The sequence below is a fragment of the Oculina patagonica genome, chromosome 6 (assembly GCF_052425735.1).
Source record: "Oculina patagonica isolate OP01 chromosome 6, crgOcupat, whole genome shotgun sequence".
NCBI classification, from domain to species: Eukaryota; Metazoa; Cnidaria; class Anthozoa; order Scleractinia; family Oculinidae; genus Oculina; species Oculina patagonica.
Window position 1 is genome coordinate 20,200,871 of NC_135763.1, and position 19,170 is coordinate 20,220,040.

At 38.6% G+C, this 19,170-nt stretch overlaps 2 protein-coding genes across 2 annotated transcripts in view; one reads left to right on the forward strand and one right to left on the reverse strand.

Annotated features, from left to right (window-relative positions):
• Window positions 1-19,170, forward strand: part of LOC144655982 (uncharacterized) — a 77,905-nt gene that overhangs the window by 43,191 nt on the left and 15,544 nt on the right. The window contains 18 exon segments of the mRNA XM_078516183.1: window positions 7,558-7,811; window positions 9,572-9,674; window positions 10,015-10,131; window positions 10,516-10,802; window positions 11,054-11,150; window positions 11,798-11,876; window positions 12,226-12,513; window positions 13,150-13,412; window positions 14,420-14,593; window positions 15,040-15,162; window positions 15,914-16,035; window positions 16,037-16,158; window positions 16,595-16,737; window positions 17,345-17,593; window positions 17,721-17,998; window positions 18,293-18,398; window positions 18,501-18,842; window positions 19,057-19,092. Coding sequence (XP_078372309.1) covers window positions 7,558-7,811; window positions 9,572-9,674; window positions 10,015-10,131; window positions 10,516-10,802; window positions 11,054-11,150; window positions 11,798-11,876; window positions 12,226-12,513; window positions 13,150-13,412; window positions 14,420-14,593; window positions 15,040-15,162; window positions 15,914-16,035; window positions 16,037-16,158; window positions 16,595-16,737; window positions 17,345-17,593; window positions 17,721-17,998; window positions 18,293-18,398; window positions 18,501-18,842; window positions 19,057-19,092 — 3,183 coding nt within the window.
• Window positions 3,730-5,510, reverse strand: LOC144657109 (zinc finger MYM-type protein 2-like). Its single transcript, XM_078517406.1, has 2 exons — window positions 4,830-5,510; window positions 3,730-4,744 (listed from the first exon to the last, which is right to left on the reverse strand). The coding sequence occupies exons 1-2, from the start codon at window positions 5,003-5,005 to the stop codon at window positions 4,033-4,035; spliced, it is 888 nt and encodes a 295-aa protein (XP_078373532.1). The 5' UTR covers window positions 5,006-5,510; the 3' UTR covers window positions 3,730-4,032.

Below are 19,170 nucleotides of genomic sequence, written 5' to 3' on the forward strand. Positions count from 1 at the left end.
GAAACAGGTTCTTGTATTATGGGGTACTTATTGACAGTTTAGGCTAAGTAGGTTCTTAATTAGGTTCTTAATTTCTACAGAGTAGACATTGTTGTTGATTATTAGAAAATAGTATAAAATCTGGTCTGTTCTTCATTATAAATATATAATTAATGTACCCATGTGCCAAAAGTCCAACAACATTAATTGATGAATGATACAGTATTGTATATAAAATGTATCTTGGTTTTTGGTAAAAAAAAATATATAAATTAAATAGTTAAACCCCACGTATAAGAACCTGTTGGAATTTGTTTGGCTAAACAGGTTCTTATATTTTGGAGTATTAGAAAAGCAAATTTCTACCAGAAGGTTCTTAAATCCCTAGGTTCTTACACGCGGGTTTTTACTGTATACCATTACTATAGTTTTTATTAATTCGGAGTAGGGTAGCTTTACAACGTCGTCAGAACTACAGTCCATTTAACTTTATAAACATATTCAAAACAAGATTCTCGATTTTAAATGGTTATGCGCGCGCGTTTTTGACGCGTAATTGCCGCGTATCGGGGGGGGAGGGGGGGGGGAAGAAACTTCCTTTGTTAGGCGACTCAAAAAGTAATCATAACGGTGCCGGGAAACCGAGACTGCGCAATAGCTATCGAGCTATCGAATGGTTGCTAAGGGCGCAGTGAATAGCTTGACAAAGTTCATTGTAGTTCACATGTTTTGGTCTTGACCGTGCACAAACACAATAGCTATTTGCATTTTAATTGCTCCTTTGAAGTTCGCCGGACATCAAACCAACAAACAGTGATAACGGTGTGACCAGTCTGGCAAAAGTAAGGCTTGCGAAATGTACTAATTAAAAATAACTCCAATGATACTGAAATTACTTTCCATATTTTCAATGTTTGTTAAATTTCATCGTGATAAATTTTTCGCTTGTTATTCCATGCCGCGAAAACATTCTCATTGACGTGAAATATCAGGGGAGAAATCTGCTGAAAATGCCAACAACAACTCAGCCGCGTGTAACATCAAACGCAAACACCGCCACTGTTCGCATTTCACACGCACGCAGTAATTGACATTTAAATCTTTCTGAGAAAACAAAACTTTGGGTGACGTCTTTCTTAGCAACAGCTTGATTTACATTCCACACATTTCAGGCACTGCTATGGTTTCAAAGAAAAGTGCCGACTCCCCCCCCCCCCCCCCTGCCGCGTATCATGTGGGTGTCCAGTTACAACTGAACAATTACATTAGGTATATTCTCTATTTTCCAATTGCCCATAATACATTTTGTTTACCCCCCAAATTTTGCATAAACTATTGTTTTGGAAATAGGCAGTCCTACCAAGAGAATTTGAAAACAATAGTTTATGCAAAATTTGGGGGGCAAACAAAATGTATTATGGGCAATTGGAAAATAGAGAATACATATTCAGTGATCACTGGATAATAAGCAATTATTGGATGAGGCTAAGTATGATATGAAGAATTATGCAGATCGAGGAGGGTGTTATCCGCCGAAGCCGAAGTCTTCGGCAGATAACATCCTCCGAGATCTGCAGAATTCTTCATATCATACGAAAGCCGAATTCAATAATTGTTTTGTTATTCATTCAAAATATTTCCAAGAGCTCTAAAAAAACAAAATGAATTAAAATGGCTACTAACTTTGGCGTATAATTTTCGCTAACAGTGGCCAATTCCTCCGGTGTCGCTGTTTTTTTGATGTTTCTCTCCTGAAGTTAACCTTTAAAAATCAAGTGACTTCCCTTCGAAGCTTTTTTGATGTTTTTGCTATTTTTATCATCTAATATTTTGGCCATTTTTTCAGCGCAATGTTCAAATTTAGCGACCATTTTCGCTTCGGCTGAGCTCTGTACAAAGCCGTTGTTGAGTGACGTCAATCGTCCAATAATTTTTCTATTATTGGACAATTGACGTCAATCGTCCAATAATTATTACGTCATTCGTCCAATAATAGAAGCGTCTTCCAAATTTGGTCGGTGCTAGCCGGTTAGAATTAGCCGGGAATTGAAAGCCAATCAGAAACGAAGAAATATTTTGAATGAATAATAAAAAGCATTATTATTCATTCAAAGTATTTCTGTGTTTCTGATTGGCTTTCGATCCCCGGCTAATTCCAGCTATTCGGCTAGCGCCGACCAAATTTGAAGAAATTCCAATTATTGGATTGCAATCGTCCAATATCAAAAATTATTGGATCGCAACCTCGTTCCCAAGAACCGCTGACGTCACGCGACTGCACGGCTTTGCTGCCGAGCAGGTTGAAAGCGCGAAAATGTCCGCTAGATTTGAGCATTACGAAGAGGTAAAGTCTTAAGTTATTAGAAGACAAGGAAAGTCAAAACACGGAAAAAGCAACGGAGGGGAGTCGATCGATTTTGAAAGCGTATCTTCAAGAGAAAAAGATCCCTGATCCAGGCACAGCGGAGGACTTGGAGCGGTTTTACGAAAATTCTACGTCGAAGTAAGCAAGAACGATGGAAACCTGTACTCGAAAACATCGCTTTGTGTCATCAGATTTAGATTCAATAGACACTTCAAGCAAGTGCTAAATATCGACATTATAAAGGACAAGAAATTTAATGAAGGTAACCGAGTTTTTGAAGTTTAAATCAAATTTGTGTACCTTGCCTACTGTCAAAACCCTATTAAATTCATTTTGTGCATTTGTAGCTCTGGAAATATTTTGAATGAATAATAAAACAATTATTGAATTCGGCTTTCGTATGATATGAAGAATTATGCAGATCTCGGAGTATGTTATCCGCCGAAGCCGAAGGCTTAGGCAGATAACACCCTCCGAGATCTGCATAATTCTTCATATCATACTCAGCCTCATCCAATAATGGCTAATTATTCACTCCCTACGGAGTGAATATTGCGTGAAACAAAATGGCCGGCGTAAACTTGCGTTTCGCCGGCGTTTCTGAATCGCAAATACTTAGAATACAAGAAGATGTTGAATCAGAAAACGCAAAAAGGCAACGAAATTTGGCCGGATGGTTTTCAAAGTAAGAGAAGACTACATTTTTCGCAATTTGCAGCTCAAAGTCTACACAACTCGAGTAAAACGATAAACATTTGCTTACTAAAATAAAATACCGTCAAGTCGCCCTTCGCTTGGCATCGGCAGAAACTGATGAATACCGCAGAACTATTTATCGGAAGCAACGTCAAGTGTTATTCAACCAAGATCCTTCACAAATATTCAGGAAAACGTCTTTGTGCGAGCCGAAAAACATCAAGTTTTCACCACAGTTCTGCACACATTCAGTATAATCCAAACTTTCAGATGGATCCTTCGCCAACTGCTCTTTCAATTTTCAATTCAAGTGAACTTCAAAACCTTTGATTGAATGGTCAAAATGTTTTGCAAGAAGGTTTTTGATTCATACTGCAGGTTTAAATGGTTGAATGGTGTTAAAGGACCATTTTTCTAGATTGCGACGAGGATTAGATCGAAGATAAACTAGATTTGCCATGTTTGAAGATTCTGTAAACTGATTCGCGCATGCCGTTTAGTACCGCTTGTATGTATGTTTTCCACGCATGAATTGAGAGGTCAATTAAATCGACTTTAAATGGTTTCCTTCTGAAAACTTTGAGATCGCTTGTTTTGAGATCGCTTCGACTCGTGTGTATATAAGCTTCTGAAACTCATTAATTATTCATGAGCTGATGACCCAATCAGCTCGCATCAATTGGGTCAGGTGCATGTATGTTGATACCCAATTAACATACCGATCAAGACACGGTAGATTAGTTCAAAAACTGATCAAGACACTGATCAAGAAACTTGAATTTTAATCAGTCTTAATTATAATTCTAAATACAGCATTTTTCCCGCTTAAATCATTGCTTACAATAACAATACAGCAACATATTATTCCTTCTTACACATCGTTACATTAATTGTACAGTTTTTGAATTTTCCTTTCTGGAAAACAACATCCGTTAAAGATTCGTCCTGTTTCTCTGTGGTGGAACATGTAGTTGTACTAACAACACTTGGACCTAGGATCTTTGAAACTTTAGACACATTTTCTTCTGTAGGCTTTTCGTACTGCAACAATGCATTAGAACGATGCCCGACCTTTCGCGAATCAATTTTTCTTCCACCCCAGAATTGAAAAGGGAGGAGACACAAGTAACGCGCAAACTGTGAGCGGTTTTGCGTTTAAAGCCTGCCGCGTCGCACATGTCAGGCAAAATCTTGTTCAAGCTATTGATGCCTACGGGCGCTTTATCGAATGCGAACCTAGTTTTTGACGGCTTAAAGTAAAATGCAGTAACTTCCTTTGCATGAGTCTCAACTAACCCTACATACAATCTGAATATCTCAACAAGGCACGGCTCGTGCTTTTCCTCAATAGAATGACAAACGTGCTTGACCACTCGCGGCACATACTTTAGATCACAAAGACCTCCATGATAAGTTTTAGAGGCATTTTCTTCAAACTTAATAAAATTTGGACCAATTTCAAAGTTGTTTACAACAATATTTCTGTGATCTCCCCCCCGCAAGCCAAAAACTTTTCCGTTGTAGAAATAGATCGTGTTCAATAACGACTTAGCTGATGTAGTTCCCAGCAATTTCTTTTGCCAGAATACTGCTTCTTCTTGCTCGCTCACAAACTCCTTTTCCTCTTTCTTACACTTAATGTGAAGCCCTTCTCGAACGCCATTCTTCATCTCGGCATCTAAGCAACGTCGGAAGAGGACAAACCTTCAGAAAACAACACACAAAATTAAAGTCCTGAAACAGTGCATTTTAAATTACTAACCAATTCGGTCTAAAAGTTGTCAAGTACCTTTTGTCACTAGCGTCCAGAGGATTCAAAGCTTCTGATCCATTTTTCTCCTCCAAATAACGCTTGAGGGCACAAATGATACCATAAACAGACTTGGGAGGGTATCTTTCACCGGACTTTTTAGCTACCTCCATCACAAATTTTGACAACCAATAGTTCAGCGACAGAGCGTCCATTCCAGCAATATCTGCACTCACAGCGGTAACCTTGTGTAAATCGTAGTCCTTGAAGAGACCGCCACAATCTAATACCGGAACTTTAACCTCTCTCAACCTCTGCCATTCGGCAAAAATGTTCACAGCCCACTTGCTTTTATACTTAGTTGAAGCTGGAACAGCATCATTCACCAAAACATTTTATTGAGAAGAGGTTTTTGGAACTCGAAAACGTTCTGATCTGGACTCGCTCTCCATCATGCGGCATAATGTTAATTTATTAAAAATTCAACCTTTAAAACTTGCCCACATGGCCGCATATAAAATATTCATTTCATTTACCATATGAATAAAAAACAGACAATAGCCTATTGAGCACGCCTACTAATTGCCTATTCTTCGAAAAGAATTCTCATGCTAGTTTGAGAAGCCAGCTCAAAAACTCGTGCTTCGTTTTTCATCAGGGGTTCCAAACACCTCGAAACAATAAAAGCACTCCGCCTTCGGCGTCGTGCTTTCATCTGTTTCTCGGTGTTTGGAACCCCTGATGAAAAACGAAGCACGAGTTTTTGATCTATTACTTACTAAAACAATTATTCTTTGAAATCTCGATGGATAGCGGCAGAATATTCACCTCGCCGTTCTGCCGCTATTCACCGAGATTTCAAAGAATAATTGTTAATTATACCATAACCAAAAGAATTCTCGTGTGCTGATTGGTCCAAAGTTATGGTCAATGAGTTCCAACCATCTCATATCCAACGCGCGCTCGTGGAATAATTGTTAAATTGACCATAGAAATGACGCCAGTAAATGTCCAAAACTTTGCAGTGAAACCACTCACCTAACGACTCATGCTTCCACTTGAGTTTTGAACATTTTTTGACGTCATTTCTATGGTCTATAAGAGTTTATACAATAACCGAGCTATTGCGCGCGTTGTGATTGGTTGATGTCTGTCATCTATTAGAGTACAGACGTACAGATACCGTCACGGGGTGGTGTGACTCGAGCGCGTGATCAGAGTTCATATTCCAAATCAGAGTTGCCGGCAAAGTTTTTCAAACTTGTGGGGCCACAACAAAGCCAAAAAAAAATCAGCTTAATTACAAATCTACAGTGAGAAATAATACGCCAAGCATCGTTCACCTTTACCCAGCATTAACTGGGCTAAACAAGCTTGAAGAAGACAGTGAATTATTCGAGAAATTATCGAAATCTGTATGAAAGTGTTTGACCGATGCTGTACAGTTGGACGACGCCACAGGAAACAAATGAATGGCGGTTAAACGCTTAGGTTAATGCTTACAGTTTTGAACAACTTTCGAAATGGAATAAAGGTTAGTTTTTTCATTGACTTTCAATTTAGCATTTTTTCTGTTTATTTAATCGGTTTAACAGTGCTTCGTGGTTACGGAAACTTTATCGTGAAATGAAAACAACTTTAGCTCACCGGTAGCGGCATTGCTCAAACTGAAGTGTACTGAAGTCTTGTGTTATTGTATTGTGGGTCTGTTCAGTTGTAGATAATAGAAGACGTCAAAATGTGGTATGAACATCAGTGACCCACTCACCTAGCGGCTCGTGGGCCACTTTTTGTTCATACCACATTTTGACGTCATCTGTGATCTATAACTGAACAGACGCACGGCAAAATGGAATCTATTTGTTAAACAGACGCATAGAAGATGCCACTGCGTGGTGTGACTCGTGCGCGTGATCAGAGTTCATAGTCCAAATCAGTGTTGTCGGCAAAGTTTAAAACTCGCAGGGCCACAACAAAATCGAAATCGAAATCTGTAAGAGTTTGTCCGATGTTGAACAGTTGGACGATGTAGACCATGAAAAATGTGGGGGATTTGTTTTGTGTAATTAGATATCCATAATTGGACACCTATGCCATTCGTTCGTCAATCACATCATTGCACTAAGATGAGTTTTTTGCTGTATTCCTACTCTTTGTAAGAAAAACATGTTATGTTTTCGAACATGTCTTTGACTTTTTCACACAAAAGAGGTTCTGAAAGACTTCTAACATCGAATTTTGTTATTGATACGATTAATAAGTAATTGGACCTTCTCTGTCGTTCAATTCAAAGAGTAATCGTGCTCATAATTTTAAATCGGCCTCGGGCAGTGCATTCCGCCGATTTTAAAATTACTCGCCCGATTACTCCCTGAATTGTACTCCACTAAGTCCAGTTACTGTGGGAGGCGCGGTGGCCTAATGGTTAGTGCGCCGGACTCCGGATCGAGCGGTCCGGGTTCGAGACCTGGCCGGGGTCATTGTGTTGGGTTCTTAGGCAAAACACTTTACTCTCATAGTGCCTCTCTCCACCCAGGTGTATAAATGGGTACCGGCGAATTTAGTGCTGGGGGGTAACCCTGCGATGGACTAGCATCCCATCCAGGGGGGAGTAGCAATACTCCTAGCCGACTTAATGCTACAGAAACCGGGATAAGCTCCGGCCTGATGAGCCACTTGGCTCGACAGCAGGCTTTACTTTTTACTTTTAAGTTCAGTTACTCTTAGAAACACTCCACCTGATTATAAACTGACTGTCGTTTTGCAGGTAATTATATATTCCTTGAGGCCTCGGACAAGCAGGCAGGTGAAGCAGCTGTTTTGACCAGCAGTACAATACCTGCTAACAAAGCTACATGTGTGCAGTTTTGGTATCACATGAAAGGTCAGGAAATCGGCAGCTTAAATATTTTTATCCAGACAAACGAGTCACGCAGTCTTGTTTGGAGTCAAGATGGTGATAAAGGTGCCAATTGGCGTTTTGGTCAGGTTGGTCACAAAGGCGCTTCTAAAAGCTACAAGGTGTGTTTTCCTCTGTGTATTTGATTACTTGTAATACATTCTATAATAAACCAGTCATCACATCGTTTTGTCGATGGGCTTATACTTGTTATATTATGTATTTTGCTGCAACTCTGGCTGATGCCCGTTTACGACGTCTTGTATCGGTTCCCGTAACTCAGCACTGTGACCGGGCTGGTAAAAAGGCCAAGCATGTGAAGAGACGTAACTTGCTTTAATGGAATGTTACACCAAAGCCACGTGATTAATTCAAAGGTAGTTAGGCCTTTTGAGAAAAGGTACGAAAACCTAGACACAAGCCTGAATTTCAGACGTCCCTCTCTGTTCGCATGCGTCCGAGAAGGGACTTCTGAAAAAATCGGCCGCTAATATTGCCGTCCGGTGACGTCACTACACTTTGGTTTAAAAAATCGCTTCAATAAAGGACTTCAGGGTATAAAATTGTTTTAATAGTAAACTGTTGAAAACTTGCATGAAATGGATGAGATTTTAATCGACTGCAAACTATATTCTTTACGGAACCGAGATAATCTGAACTAATTTGCTCTATCTAGCGATCAAAACATATTTTGCCTTCACTAAACTATCAAACGCACAACACCGCTATAAGGCATGGGCGCGTTAGTCAGCCAAGCCCAAGATAAGGATTTATTGACACATCAATAAGATACAGGAGTCATAATTAGAAGATATAACTGTTAGCTTACATGCACCACAGCCGGACACGTAAACCCTAAAAAACCCGCTATGGGAAAAAATAGGGACCGTGTACCTCCCAACCAATGCTATGGCGCCACCTTTGGGGTTTTAAGGTTTACAACAATTTTGCAAAACAAGCAAAGTAACAAATAAATAAACAGATGACATAATCTAAACAACGTAGTGTGAAGCCGAGGAATTTTAGTGTGTCTGAACGGACACTTTTCAAACCGCCTAACCGTGAGGCGTTACGCACTACCCTCGCCCCAGTTTTCTGTTACGTGTCGGCAAAATATTAATTTATGTTAATCAGGACCAACACAAATTACATTTTATGTTACGCAGCGGACAGAAGCACTCCTGAGTATTTAAATGAATCAATTAAGACGGTTACAGAGGCATCAAGAAACGCAATTTAGATCACGAATCGAATATCCTACTTAACCGTGGACAATGAGTTCAGAAATCACTCTGGCTCATCGAGGCTGCAGGAGATAAGCATCGAGCGCCTTTGTTGACAAATTGTTAACAACACAAAAATACGTAATTTGGCGAAACACTGCAGGTCGATGCGACGAATGCCGCCAGCTTGAAACTTACTTACCGGTTTATCATATTGATTCCGTATCCATAGGTAAACTAAAATAGTAATAAACTCAAAGTAAATGACTAGTAAATTCATTCCTGGGAAGGTAAACTCTTGCGAGCTCTTTGCAGACGTTTTCAATAACAATCCTCGTGCGTTCATATTAAGTCGTAATTGCACATAATTATGCAAATGATTTTTAGTGACGACAGCCTGATAGAATAAGCAGCCGATTTTTTTAGACGTCCCTTCTCGGAAGCAGGCGACCAAAACGGGACGTCTATTCAGGCTAGTAAGACTCTCTTTAAAGAGAAAACAATTACCAGGGTCGAAGGCGAGAAACAATCCTGGGAAATGTGCCGAGACGCAGGTACCCCCAAAAAAGTTGGACTAGTTTTTGTGTCTACACCAAAACTAGATGAGATGATAACAATTTTACTTATAATTACTATGTTACTGTTACAATTACTTCTAGGTTGTTCTAGAGGGTGTCGTTGGGAATGGTGTTCATGGAGACATAGCTGTTGACGACTTTTCTTTATTAGACGGAGAGGAATGCCAGACCGTATTTGGAAATGGTAAGTTCCCTTAAATCTTTTTAGGTTTTATATTGGCGAGGGTGAATTTACAAAGATTTAAATATTCTAAAATCGTGCCGAGCATGCGCGAACAAGATGACATTTAACAATTATTCCTTAAAATCGAGGTGAATAGCGGTAGATTAGCCCGACATAGCTAACCAATCAGATTGCTTGAAACACCAACATCACTGAGTGATCAAACCGTAGGCGGCCCGATTGCGTCACGTGCGATACAGGGAATTCTCTTCTGACAATGTTTTCCTTATTTGTTTAGTGCAAGCCAGGATGCAGAGCTCCCAATTTTGACCGTTGTATAATGTTTCTTGGTCTATTATAGAACATTCCGGATGCCTGTTTGAACTAGACCATTGTACTTGGGAGTCCAGCGGTACATGGCGGTTGAGCAAGATTTTTCCATTGAGATTCTTAAGAAAAGATTGGCAAAATTCTCTCGGTAAGTACCTTCATCATTTTCTCATCGGCGCCCTGTCCGAAAGAACTGAATAGCACCATCTAATTGACTAAACAACCAGTCCAGGGTTTTCCATGTGGACAGCAGCAGCACTCGGACCGTTTACTTGCTTTTTCTTGTTAGAGAAAAAATAATACAAAGCTTGATTTTCTTTGTTTCGTTACTTAATTTTTATTTCATGCTGGAACTCACGTTTGGTCGATAACAACTATTTTTTTTTATTTCAAAAAAAAAGGATAAAAAAATTGACACTAATGGAAATAATAGACGTATCGAGAAGTCGCTTTGCATGTTACAAGTTACAATACTTTAATCTCACTTTTAATTTTTGCTACAATTTAATATATTTCCTATTACATTTATTAGGAGGATTTACTTATTTCAAGGGTTGTTCAACTCGAGCCAAGGCTAGTCAAAACAATCTCGTGGCATGTTACGGAAATATGAAAAGTCATCGCATTTCTGCTGGGGCTGGATGGAAATGCTTACAATTTTGGTATTACCTCGGAAGTATTGGATTCACATCACTTGAAGTTACGTTAATTTCTAATGAGACCAAATGGACAGTGTGGACCTCGACTTCACATGAAAATAATGTTGGCGTTTGGTCTTATGCTCGTTTGCCTATCAATTCCATGTCAAATTCATATCAGGTAAATAAAATGGACTACAAAGCCAAGTAGTGACTGAAAGCGCTAAATATCCAGCTTTTCATATTCATTTGCACATTTTCCGATATACGATCAAGATATGTTATGGGTGTACAGTAGTTATTTGTGCCTCGTAATGAAATTTCAAAATGAAGCGTTTTCACAACGAACATAAATGACATTGGTTTAAATGTAATACAATAAATAATAATAATAAATAATAATAATAATAAATGAAACGTTCCCGTCATCAGGTTCTCTTCGAAGTATGGAAATCGTCATGGCGGGCGATCATTGCTTTGGATGACATAGTTTTTCTAACTGATAGTTGTCAAACAATTCCCTGGCAAGGTAAGAAGGCAGGCTATAAAATGATCCAACTTAAATCAGTAGGGATTACCATATTTCTAGGGTTTTTACATATGTATGTTTTTACCATGTAATAGGAGACTTATATTTAATCGAACATGTTTGGTACGCTTAGGCGGCACACACAGGCGAGTGTCGTCGCTCCATGGTTCGGCGAGACGTGGCAGGACCCAAAAAAAACCCATGTCGAAACCAGAACAAGTCTGATAAATGATCTTCGCAGTAAAATTGCAATTAAAGAAATTGCAGAGAGAGAAGCAAGAAAGCTTTTTTGGCGAAGTTTTCGAAAAAACTTTTCTTTTCATATTTTTAATTGCAATTTCACTACGAGGATTAATTCTTGACTTTATATCCATCCGCAGTTCATATACTTCACGTCATTCTATTCTTTCACGGAAAAAGAAGAACTCACAATTGGCCTTGCTCCGGATGTGTGGAGTCATAGCTCAGTAGGCAGAGCATGCATCGCACCGGTTTTCGGAGGTCACGGATTCAAATCCCGTTGAAGACCTGAAGTTATTCAGGCTTCTTTCTTGCAATTTCTTTAATTTCAATTTCACGCGAGGATCATTTCTTTACTTTAAACTTGGGGTATATTTTTCAAAGCTTGTCTTTTTACCGTTTTGTAGACAAAAGTAAGGACTATGGTAAAAACCCTTTGGATGCTGACTATTTCTGGAAACTTGATGGAACAGACAAGGATGTGAGGTATAGGGAAAAAAATGACTTGCAATATTCCATGTTAATTAATGATAGACTCTGTTGTAGAGCAGCTTTTCCTTGATGATTGTTGCCGGGGATTGGTAGCAAAATGAATATCGTATAATTAGCTATTATTCATTGATTCCAAAAAAACATTATGTACTTGTAATTATAAGAACTAGGTAAAGTAGCAGAGAAGAAAAGATTTCCTCGTTATGTTAATGACTACATCTGTTTAATTTAAGTCCATTTCAACATTTCTCCAAGAAAAAAATAGACTAGGCTACTTTATTTGATCAAAGATGTAGTTAAAACATTCACACTAGTTTCATGATGTTTTGCTTTACATTTTAAGGCTTCAAGGAACGGCTGTCTACAAAACTCAAGATGAACTCACACCTCTTTATCTTGACGGCCAGGCGGCATATGCTGAGATTCCAGCAATAAATATACGCAAAAGCAGTTTTTCCATATCTATTCGATTAAAAATCCCTGACGTCAACGCTTTAGGACACATTTTATCTGACTGGTCATGGCCTTTTCAGTTTAGACTGTATATATATCGCCGCCAGGTACATGTAACTTTGAGACGAAGTGGACTCCCGCCAAATGTCCAGTTTTTACTTCGGATGTACAGTGACCAGTAAGTAATCGAGGCTTTAATGATCTTAAGACAACATAATGACTAACTTTACATGAGTTCTTCCTGGAAACTTCTCTTGGAAGTTTTCTGTACAGGAAGAACCAATCTTAATTAGATGGGTTTATCATAAGCATCGAGAGGCAGATTAAAAAAACCCGCGCGAGTATTATGGTTGGGAGAGATCCTTTAACTTCCAGGAAATAAACTACTCTTGGAAGATTTCTGTACAAGAAGAACCAGTTTAAATTAGATGGGTTTATCATAAGCATCGAGAGGCAGATTACAAAACACTGCGCGAGTAATATGTCATTTATGTGAATGTTACAAATGCCCCATAAACATAATAATACTGAACTAAAGGATAAGGTGGGGTACCCCGGCTATGTAGCTCGCTACGTATGACGCTATGTGACTGGTGTGCCTCCGCGGATTAAGTCCAGCATCGCTAAATAAAAGAAGGATAAGGTTGGAAAAACGGAACTGAATTGTAATTGGAAATTTTTATTTATCTAAAAAAAAAAAAGCAAAAAAAAAATCCATCGAGCAAATGCGATGGCAATACGCGTATGTTGCAAATAAATACGCCCTTTATTTCACGAGTTGAAGTTTAAGTTTGTTTATTGCATGTTATCACAGAAACATTAAAGCAAATGTCTGGACACATGTAGTGTTTACCTGGAATCGCAAAACCTTGAAAGGAAAACTGTACTTCGATGGGATACAAGTTGGAGACACGCCTTCCAGTTATACAGGACAAGATATTGATCTTAACCTGACAAATCACACAGTGTATGAAATCGGCTTTAAGAAAGACACGGGGGAAGTACTACAAGGCTCCTTGAGGGATTTAGTGGTGGTTTTGCGTACGCTTTCTCCAGGAGATGTTTCTAAATTGTACAGTAAGTTCAAATTAAATCTTCCCCTTCGTTGTTTGTTAACATTCGCTTCTTAGTCCTGATCACTCTCGGTATTTTCCGTTTCCAGTGACTAGGGTGAAGTGGTAGAAGTGTAGAACTTACGGTTACGTTTTAAAGGGTGAAGCATGACCGACTTGTAATAGATACTTTTTGTTGGCCATCGCAACTATTTACGAAGCAATTATGAAAAATTCGAAAACCACCATACCCCGATTACCTCAATACTAATTATGAGGTTGCAAAATGCAGAGGTACAACAAATCACCGAAACCAAAATAGAATAAATCAAAAAAGTTGCTTAATACCAAAATGTTCCCCTTGAATTGAAATTTGGCTGAAAAATAGCTCCAATTTAGCCATGCTCAAAGAAAATGTATTCCATTTTATTGTGGATGTGTTCTGTTGTATACAGCTGTTACGGGAAAGCTAATGTTGTCGGAAAAAAAAAAAACACAAAATTGTAATCAACAAGACTGAAAAGTAGTGTGAGTCAGAGCTACTGCGCGCACCGTACTGAATACTAACGAGATATAACGACATTAAGAAAGCGAATTTGCACGTTTCCTTTCTCCTTAGTCATGTGAAAACGAGGTACTTTTAGCTACGCTGAATTTTCAGAACAATTTTCAAAACTCAAAGACATACGACAGCAAATTAAAGTAAAGCTTCAGAAAAAGGCCTCCTGATAGGAAAAAAAATTCTTAACGTCCAAAAGTACAAACTTGTACATTTCTTCTAGGCCAATATGAAAAATTCAAGTGAATACCCAGACCACCTTTCGGTCTTGTCGTGCTTTGTGCTTTTTTCCGACAAACTTTCTCGAAACAGCTGCATATAGTAATTCAGAAAAAAAGTTGACCCGCGTGTACAGTCAGTTGCTAATGTTCTTACCACGTTTTCACGTTTTTTAAGCAACTGAGCATTAACCAGAGCAGCACGGATCTAGAACAAAGCATAGAGCTTTCTTTATTTCTTCTACCTTATGTTAGGACCAACTCGAGCGTTATGTCCCATACGAAGAACAACTAATGGGAATTGCTGCGCTTTTCCTTTCGTTTACCAAAAGAAGGAACGTAATACATGTACTAGTGAGGAAAGCGAGGACTTGTGGTGTCAAACGTCTTCGATCAACGAACAAGGTCAAATGTCAGGCTTCTGTGATCGTAAGTGGTGGCGTTTAAACATTCTTGCACTTCCCATTCCCCCATAAGTCCATGTCTTCGTACCTCCATTACTCCATGCTACCATGCAACCATCCTTCCATACTTCCATACCCTTTTTTACCAACTTGTGGGACTTTATTCTCCTCAGCAGTTTCTTTTTTTTTTCATACTTCCATACCTCCTTGCTTCCATTTCTTCATTCCTCCGGTCTCGCTCCATCCAAACATCCCTCCAGTTCTCCATTCTTCTATTCCTCAACTTTCAACTTTTTTGTTTTTTCGTTTATTCGTACCATTCCTATTTCCTTCATTTTCAATTCCCCCATCTCTTTGTTCCTTTGTTTGTTTCAACATTCTGTTGGTTTTCTATGCCCCTTTGGTCAAAAAGTAATAATTTGCGTGTACTAACAGTAATTTGACGTTGTCTTTTTCCTTTTATTTTTTAAGTAAACTACGGTTGTTTCCAATTTCGTGAAGGCGTTTGTGGATGGGTTAATTCCAAGAGTGGGTCTAGACAGTGGAAGCCAACAACGAAGCAAGAAATGGAAAGCTTATCCTATTTAAAGCCAGGTTACTTATATGGGCAAAGCTTTTTGCTTTATTCATACCCTTAGTTTAGTTTAGTATGAATTGTTCTAGATTTTGGTAGTAAAACTGTAAGTACCATTTCATCATAAAAGCAGTATGTTTGGTTATGTGGGAAAAATCCAAGTCAGTTTTTATTATCATACGCAAAGTAAAAAGCATGCTACATTGTTCATGATGCAGAACAAGTATTGTTCCTGAATCTAACTAAAAGCGATATATCGTAAATCATTAACAGATGTCGTTAAAGGTTCGTTTAAGGTTTTTATTGTCAGAGATGGAATGTTTCAGCTTCTTTTAAAATTCCAAAAATACCCTCTCGCATACCCTACACCCACCTTGTAAAAAAGCACCCAAATCTTGGACGCAAAAATCCATGATGTAAATGTTTAGGTTAGAAGCCCTATTGTGAAGCTTGTTTTGTTATTTCGTCTTGAAAGTGCGCTCAGGGGCCTGTTATGTTCATTTAGCGACTGCAGGATTTGTTTTGGGCGGCATATCGTTAGTAACTATAACAACTGTAAACTGAGATGCCAACACGACTAGAGGCATCTTTGTCGTTGTTTTATGCAACAACAACCATTTTATTTTGACAAAAAAAAAAACGATAAAATGTTTTATAGTACAATAAGTATTACAACATCAGTCAATTGTCATGTAGTTTTTACTATGATAAACCTTCCGCTAGGTATAGCCGGTAAAATCTCTTCAGAAATGAATCAATCTTTTCTTATAGGCTTCACGAAGGAAAGCAATTACCAACTGAATTTTCCTGGCAATCACCGTGGCTATGTGAACATAACTGATATGCCAGATCTCTCCGCTTTCACGCTTTGCTTCTGGATGAAGTCGTCCGACAGAGACCAGTGCAGGTACTCCCATATGGTACAGAGTGCGCTATGAAAATCCAGGGAGATACGTCACTGCTATTGCACTCCTTGACTACAGAGGATTCTATGTGTACATTGGGGAGACAACATCGTAAGTGTCTGTCTAACAACAGTCATTTTTATGTATGGATAAAGTTTGTTTAGATAAGACGTTATCAATGGCTAATAGCCAAATCAAATTTTCCTGTAATGGGCATTTTGAGCTTAATGGTAATAAACTTGTTATAAACTTTCATTAGCTTGGACTGTAAAAGAAGAATATCGCCCTTTGTCTTACTTGCACGAAGCTTTCTTCGCTCAAGCCTTTCTAGAAGGACCTTGGACGATATTCCTTTAGTAAGGATCCAGTTAATAACAAGTTAACATTACAGTATTTTTACTTGTTAGTCGTGATTAATTTGGGATGTTTCCCTGCAGTTCCATGTGTGACTACAGCGTAGAAGTAGTCCGTATGCCTTACGGTAGGAAATTTTCTTGTTAATTCTCTTCAGGACACCTTACGCTAGCTTTCAAATTTATTGTGATAGGTCAAAGACCAGCGTCGTAGCAAATGACGGCAAATGGCATCATATTTGTTTGGTGTGGGCGTCTCGAGGCGGAAAAGTCAATTTTTATTATGACAAGACTAAACTTTCAGGAAGTAGATTTTCTGACGGAGAAAAAATCCCTGGTAAGGAATTAGTTAAATATTCTTTTAAAAAAACTATTTATCATATCTGAAAATTGAAAATATTGAAGCAACACAATAATAGTTCCCAATTATAGGGAAAAAGCCAAGGAACAAATAGCCAAAGAAACAAAATAAAAGATATTAAAAAAGTGTCACAACTTGAGTTTGTTGTGTGCTTTCGTATAGCTAAAAGATATGCTTAAAAATCGTTTATTTCTCTTTAACTCAAATACCGCATTCTCCGGTTACGAAGTCGTTATGTATCATTGGATTCAGTGCTGTATATACGGGCCATCCATAATTGGTAAAAACTGTAAACTTTGAACCCCGGTCGTTAAAAGTGGGAATAAGTAAATCACTCTTCTTTGGCGTAACGCCACCCTCCAGCTCTAGAAATTAAAATAAGTAGCAAACAACGGTTTGAGCAAAGAGCAATATATACGGTTATTCGGCTTGGTTTTCGAGTCACCCAGCATCGAAGGCCAAAGTACTTAAGGTGGTCAAGAGCCTAAGTTTAAATTCAAATGTCGAGTTTGCTTGGATTTGAATTAATTGGAATTTAGTTGAAGTAGATAAAATAACTTTTAATGACGCATTGTTTTAACAGGAAAAGGTGAATTTATCGTGGGACTTACAAAAGATCAGGCAACATTAGACAACAAAGCTGGGGAGTTTATTGGTTCTATCAGCTCTGTAAACATGTTTAACATGGCTCTTGACAGTAGCGTTATAACGTGGATGTCACACGGCTGTGGCGAGAATCTTGCAAATGCCATCTTACCATGGTCACAGTTTGTTTCTAGTTTTGTTGGAGATGTCAATATTCAAAGACCAGCCCTGTGTACAGACAGCGCAGGTGGGTACAACAGGCAATGTTTGCAGAACACTAGTTACAAGCAAGAGCTGCAATATCACAACACTTATATAGCTTTAAATATGCCTCTGTAACACTGTGGTCCACTTGCTTCCCTTTTTTAATTAAGGTTCCCGCTTCATTGTGTCTGCCAACAAATCGTCCCAATCTTTTCAACCATCTGTGTTTGAAAGTCCACTGTACGAGCGTTACTATGAAGGGCACAGTGTCTGTGTACGATTCAGATATATCATGTATGGCTATGGGAGACTGGCTCTTCGTGTATACCAACAATTAGATTTAATGAACCGGACGAGGAGGTTAATGTGGGCAGCAAATGAATCCAACAATACTGAAGGGACATGGAAATATGGCAGAGTATCTCTACCTAGTGTAACTAAACACAGGGTGAGTAAAATACCTTAAGTTAACAGTCTTCTCTTACGCTTGTTTTCAAATGCAACTTTATCTAAGATGCCGCCTATCTTCCCAGCTGATGTGTCAGAGTTGGTAAGTCCATGAGCTGTATGTTCTTATTTGGCTACTGAACATGTCAGGTGGATGAGCGTGAAAATGAATTGAGTAGGGCGCGGTACGGTTCGGTATCGATAAAGGTAAAAGTAACTTCAAACAATGACAACTAGTTACAAAAAAATAACAATAACCTTAATATTTTCCCTGTTTTTTGGTTATTTTTTTTAGGTTTCTTTCGAGGCGGATTTGGGTAATAACCCAGGATACGTGGGCTTTAGAGATTTGCACGTCATACCCGGATATTGTCATCCAGTTCCACTCAGTGCAACAAAAGGTACATTCTTTCTTTCTCTAGTGACGAAGGACGATAAGCGATAAGTTTAGGGGATCCATTTAATTTTTACCTTTCGTTGACATAAATCTTATTCTTCTTCAGCCTGTGATAGAAACTTTACTGATCCATCAGGCCTAATTTTATCCCCACGCCACTCTGGCTACTATCCTCCTCTGACTCGTTGTCACTGGATGATCAAGGTTCCCCCGGAAAACACGATTAAACTGCGCTTCTTGGAATTTCAATTGGAAGATCACCCCTCTTGTCTTAACGACTACATAGAAGTATATAACAGCGGCAAGACAAAGACATTTGTGGGAAGATATTGCGGCGAAAGATTTCCAGAATTTATTCAATCATCTTCAAATGTGATGGAAATTAACTTCGTCAGCAACGAAAAAGTATCAAGGGCTGGACTGAAACTACACTATACCGCGGAAAAAGGTAAGTGACTAAAGTTCACGCTAAATCACTCAGTCGATAAATTTCTCCTAAGTATTCTCCCAACACCTTGCCTTTGTTATTTAATATATAGCAATTAACATAATTACAACTTTTTGCATTACATAAATACATAATATTATGACGTTATTACACTGCCATGTTTCAGTAATAAATAAATATGGCATTTAAATAAAGTTTATTTATCTTCTTTCAGCAACCAATGGACATATAAACTGCGTCCAATATGAAGGTAAACGTAGGATTAACACTTTCGCACTGATGTTGTCGGCGTAACCTTGACTTTCTTTCGTGGTGCATCTATCTCAAA

Excerpts from the sequence above, each read along its gene's own strand:
- LOC144657109 (XM_078517406.1), bottom strand. The coding sequence starts at position 5,005 with ATGGACGCTCTGTCGCTGAACTATTGGTTGTCAAAATTTGTGATGGAG. Across the intron at positions 4,745-4,829 it reads CTGGACGCTAGTGACAAAAG|GTTTGTCCTCTTCCGACGTT; the intron begins GTACTTGACAAC and ends TGTTTTCTGAAG.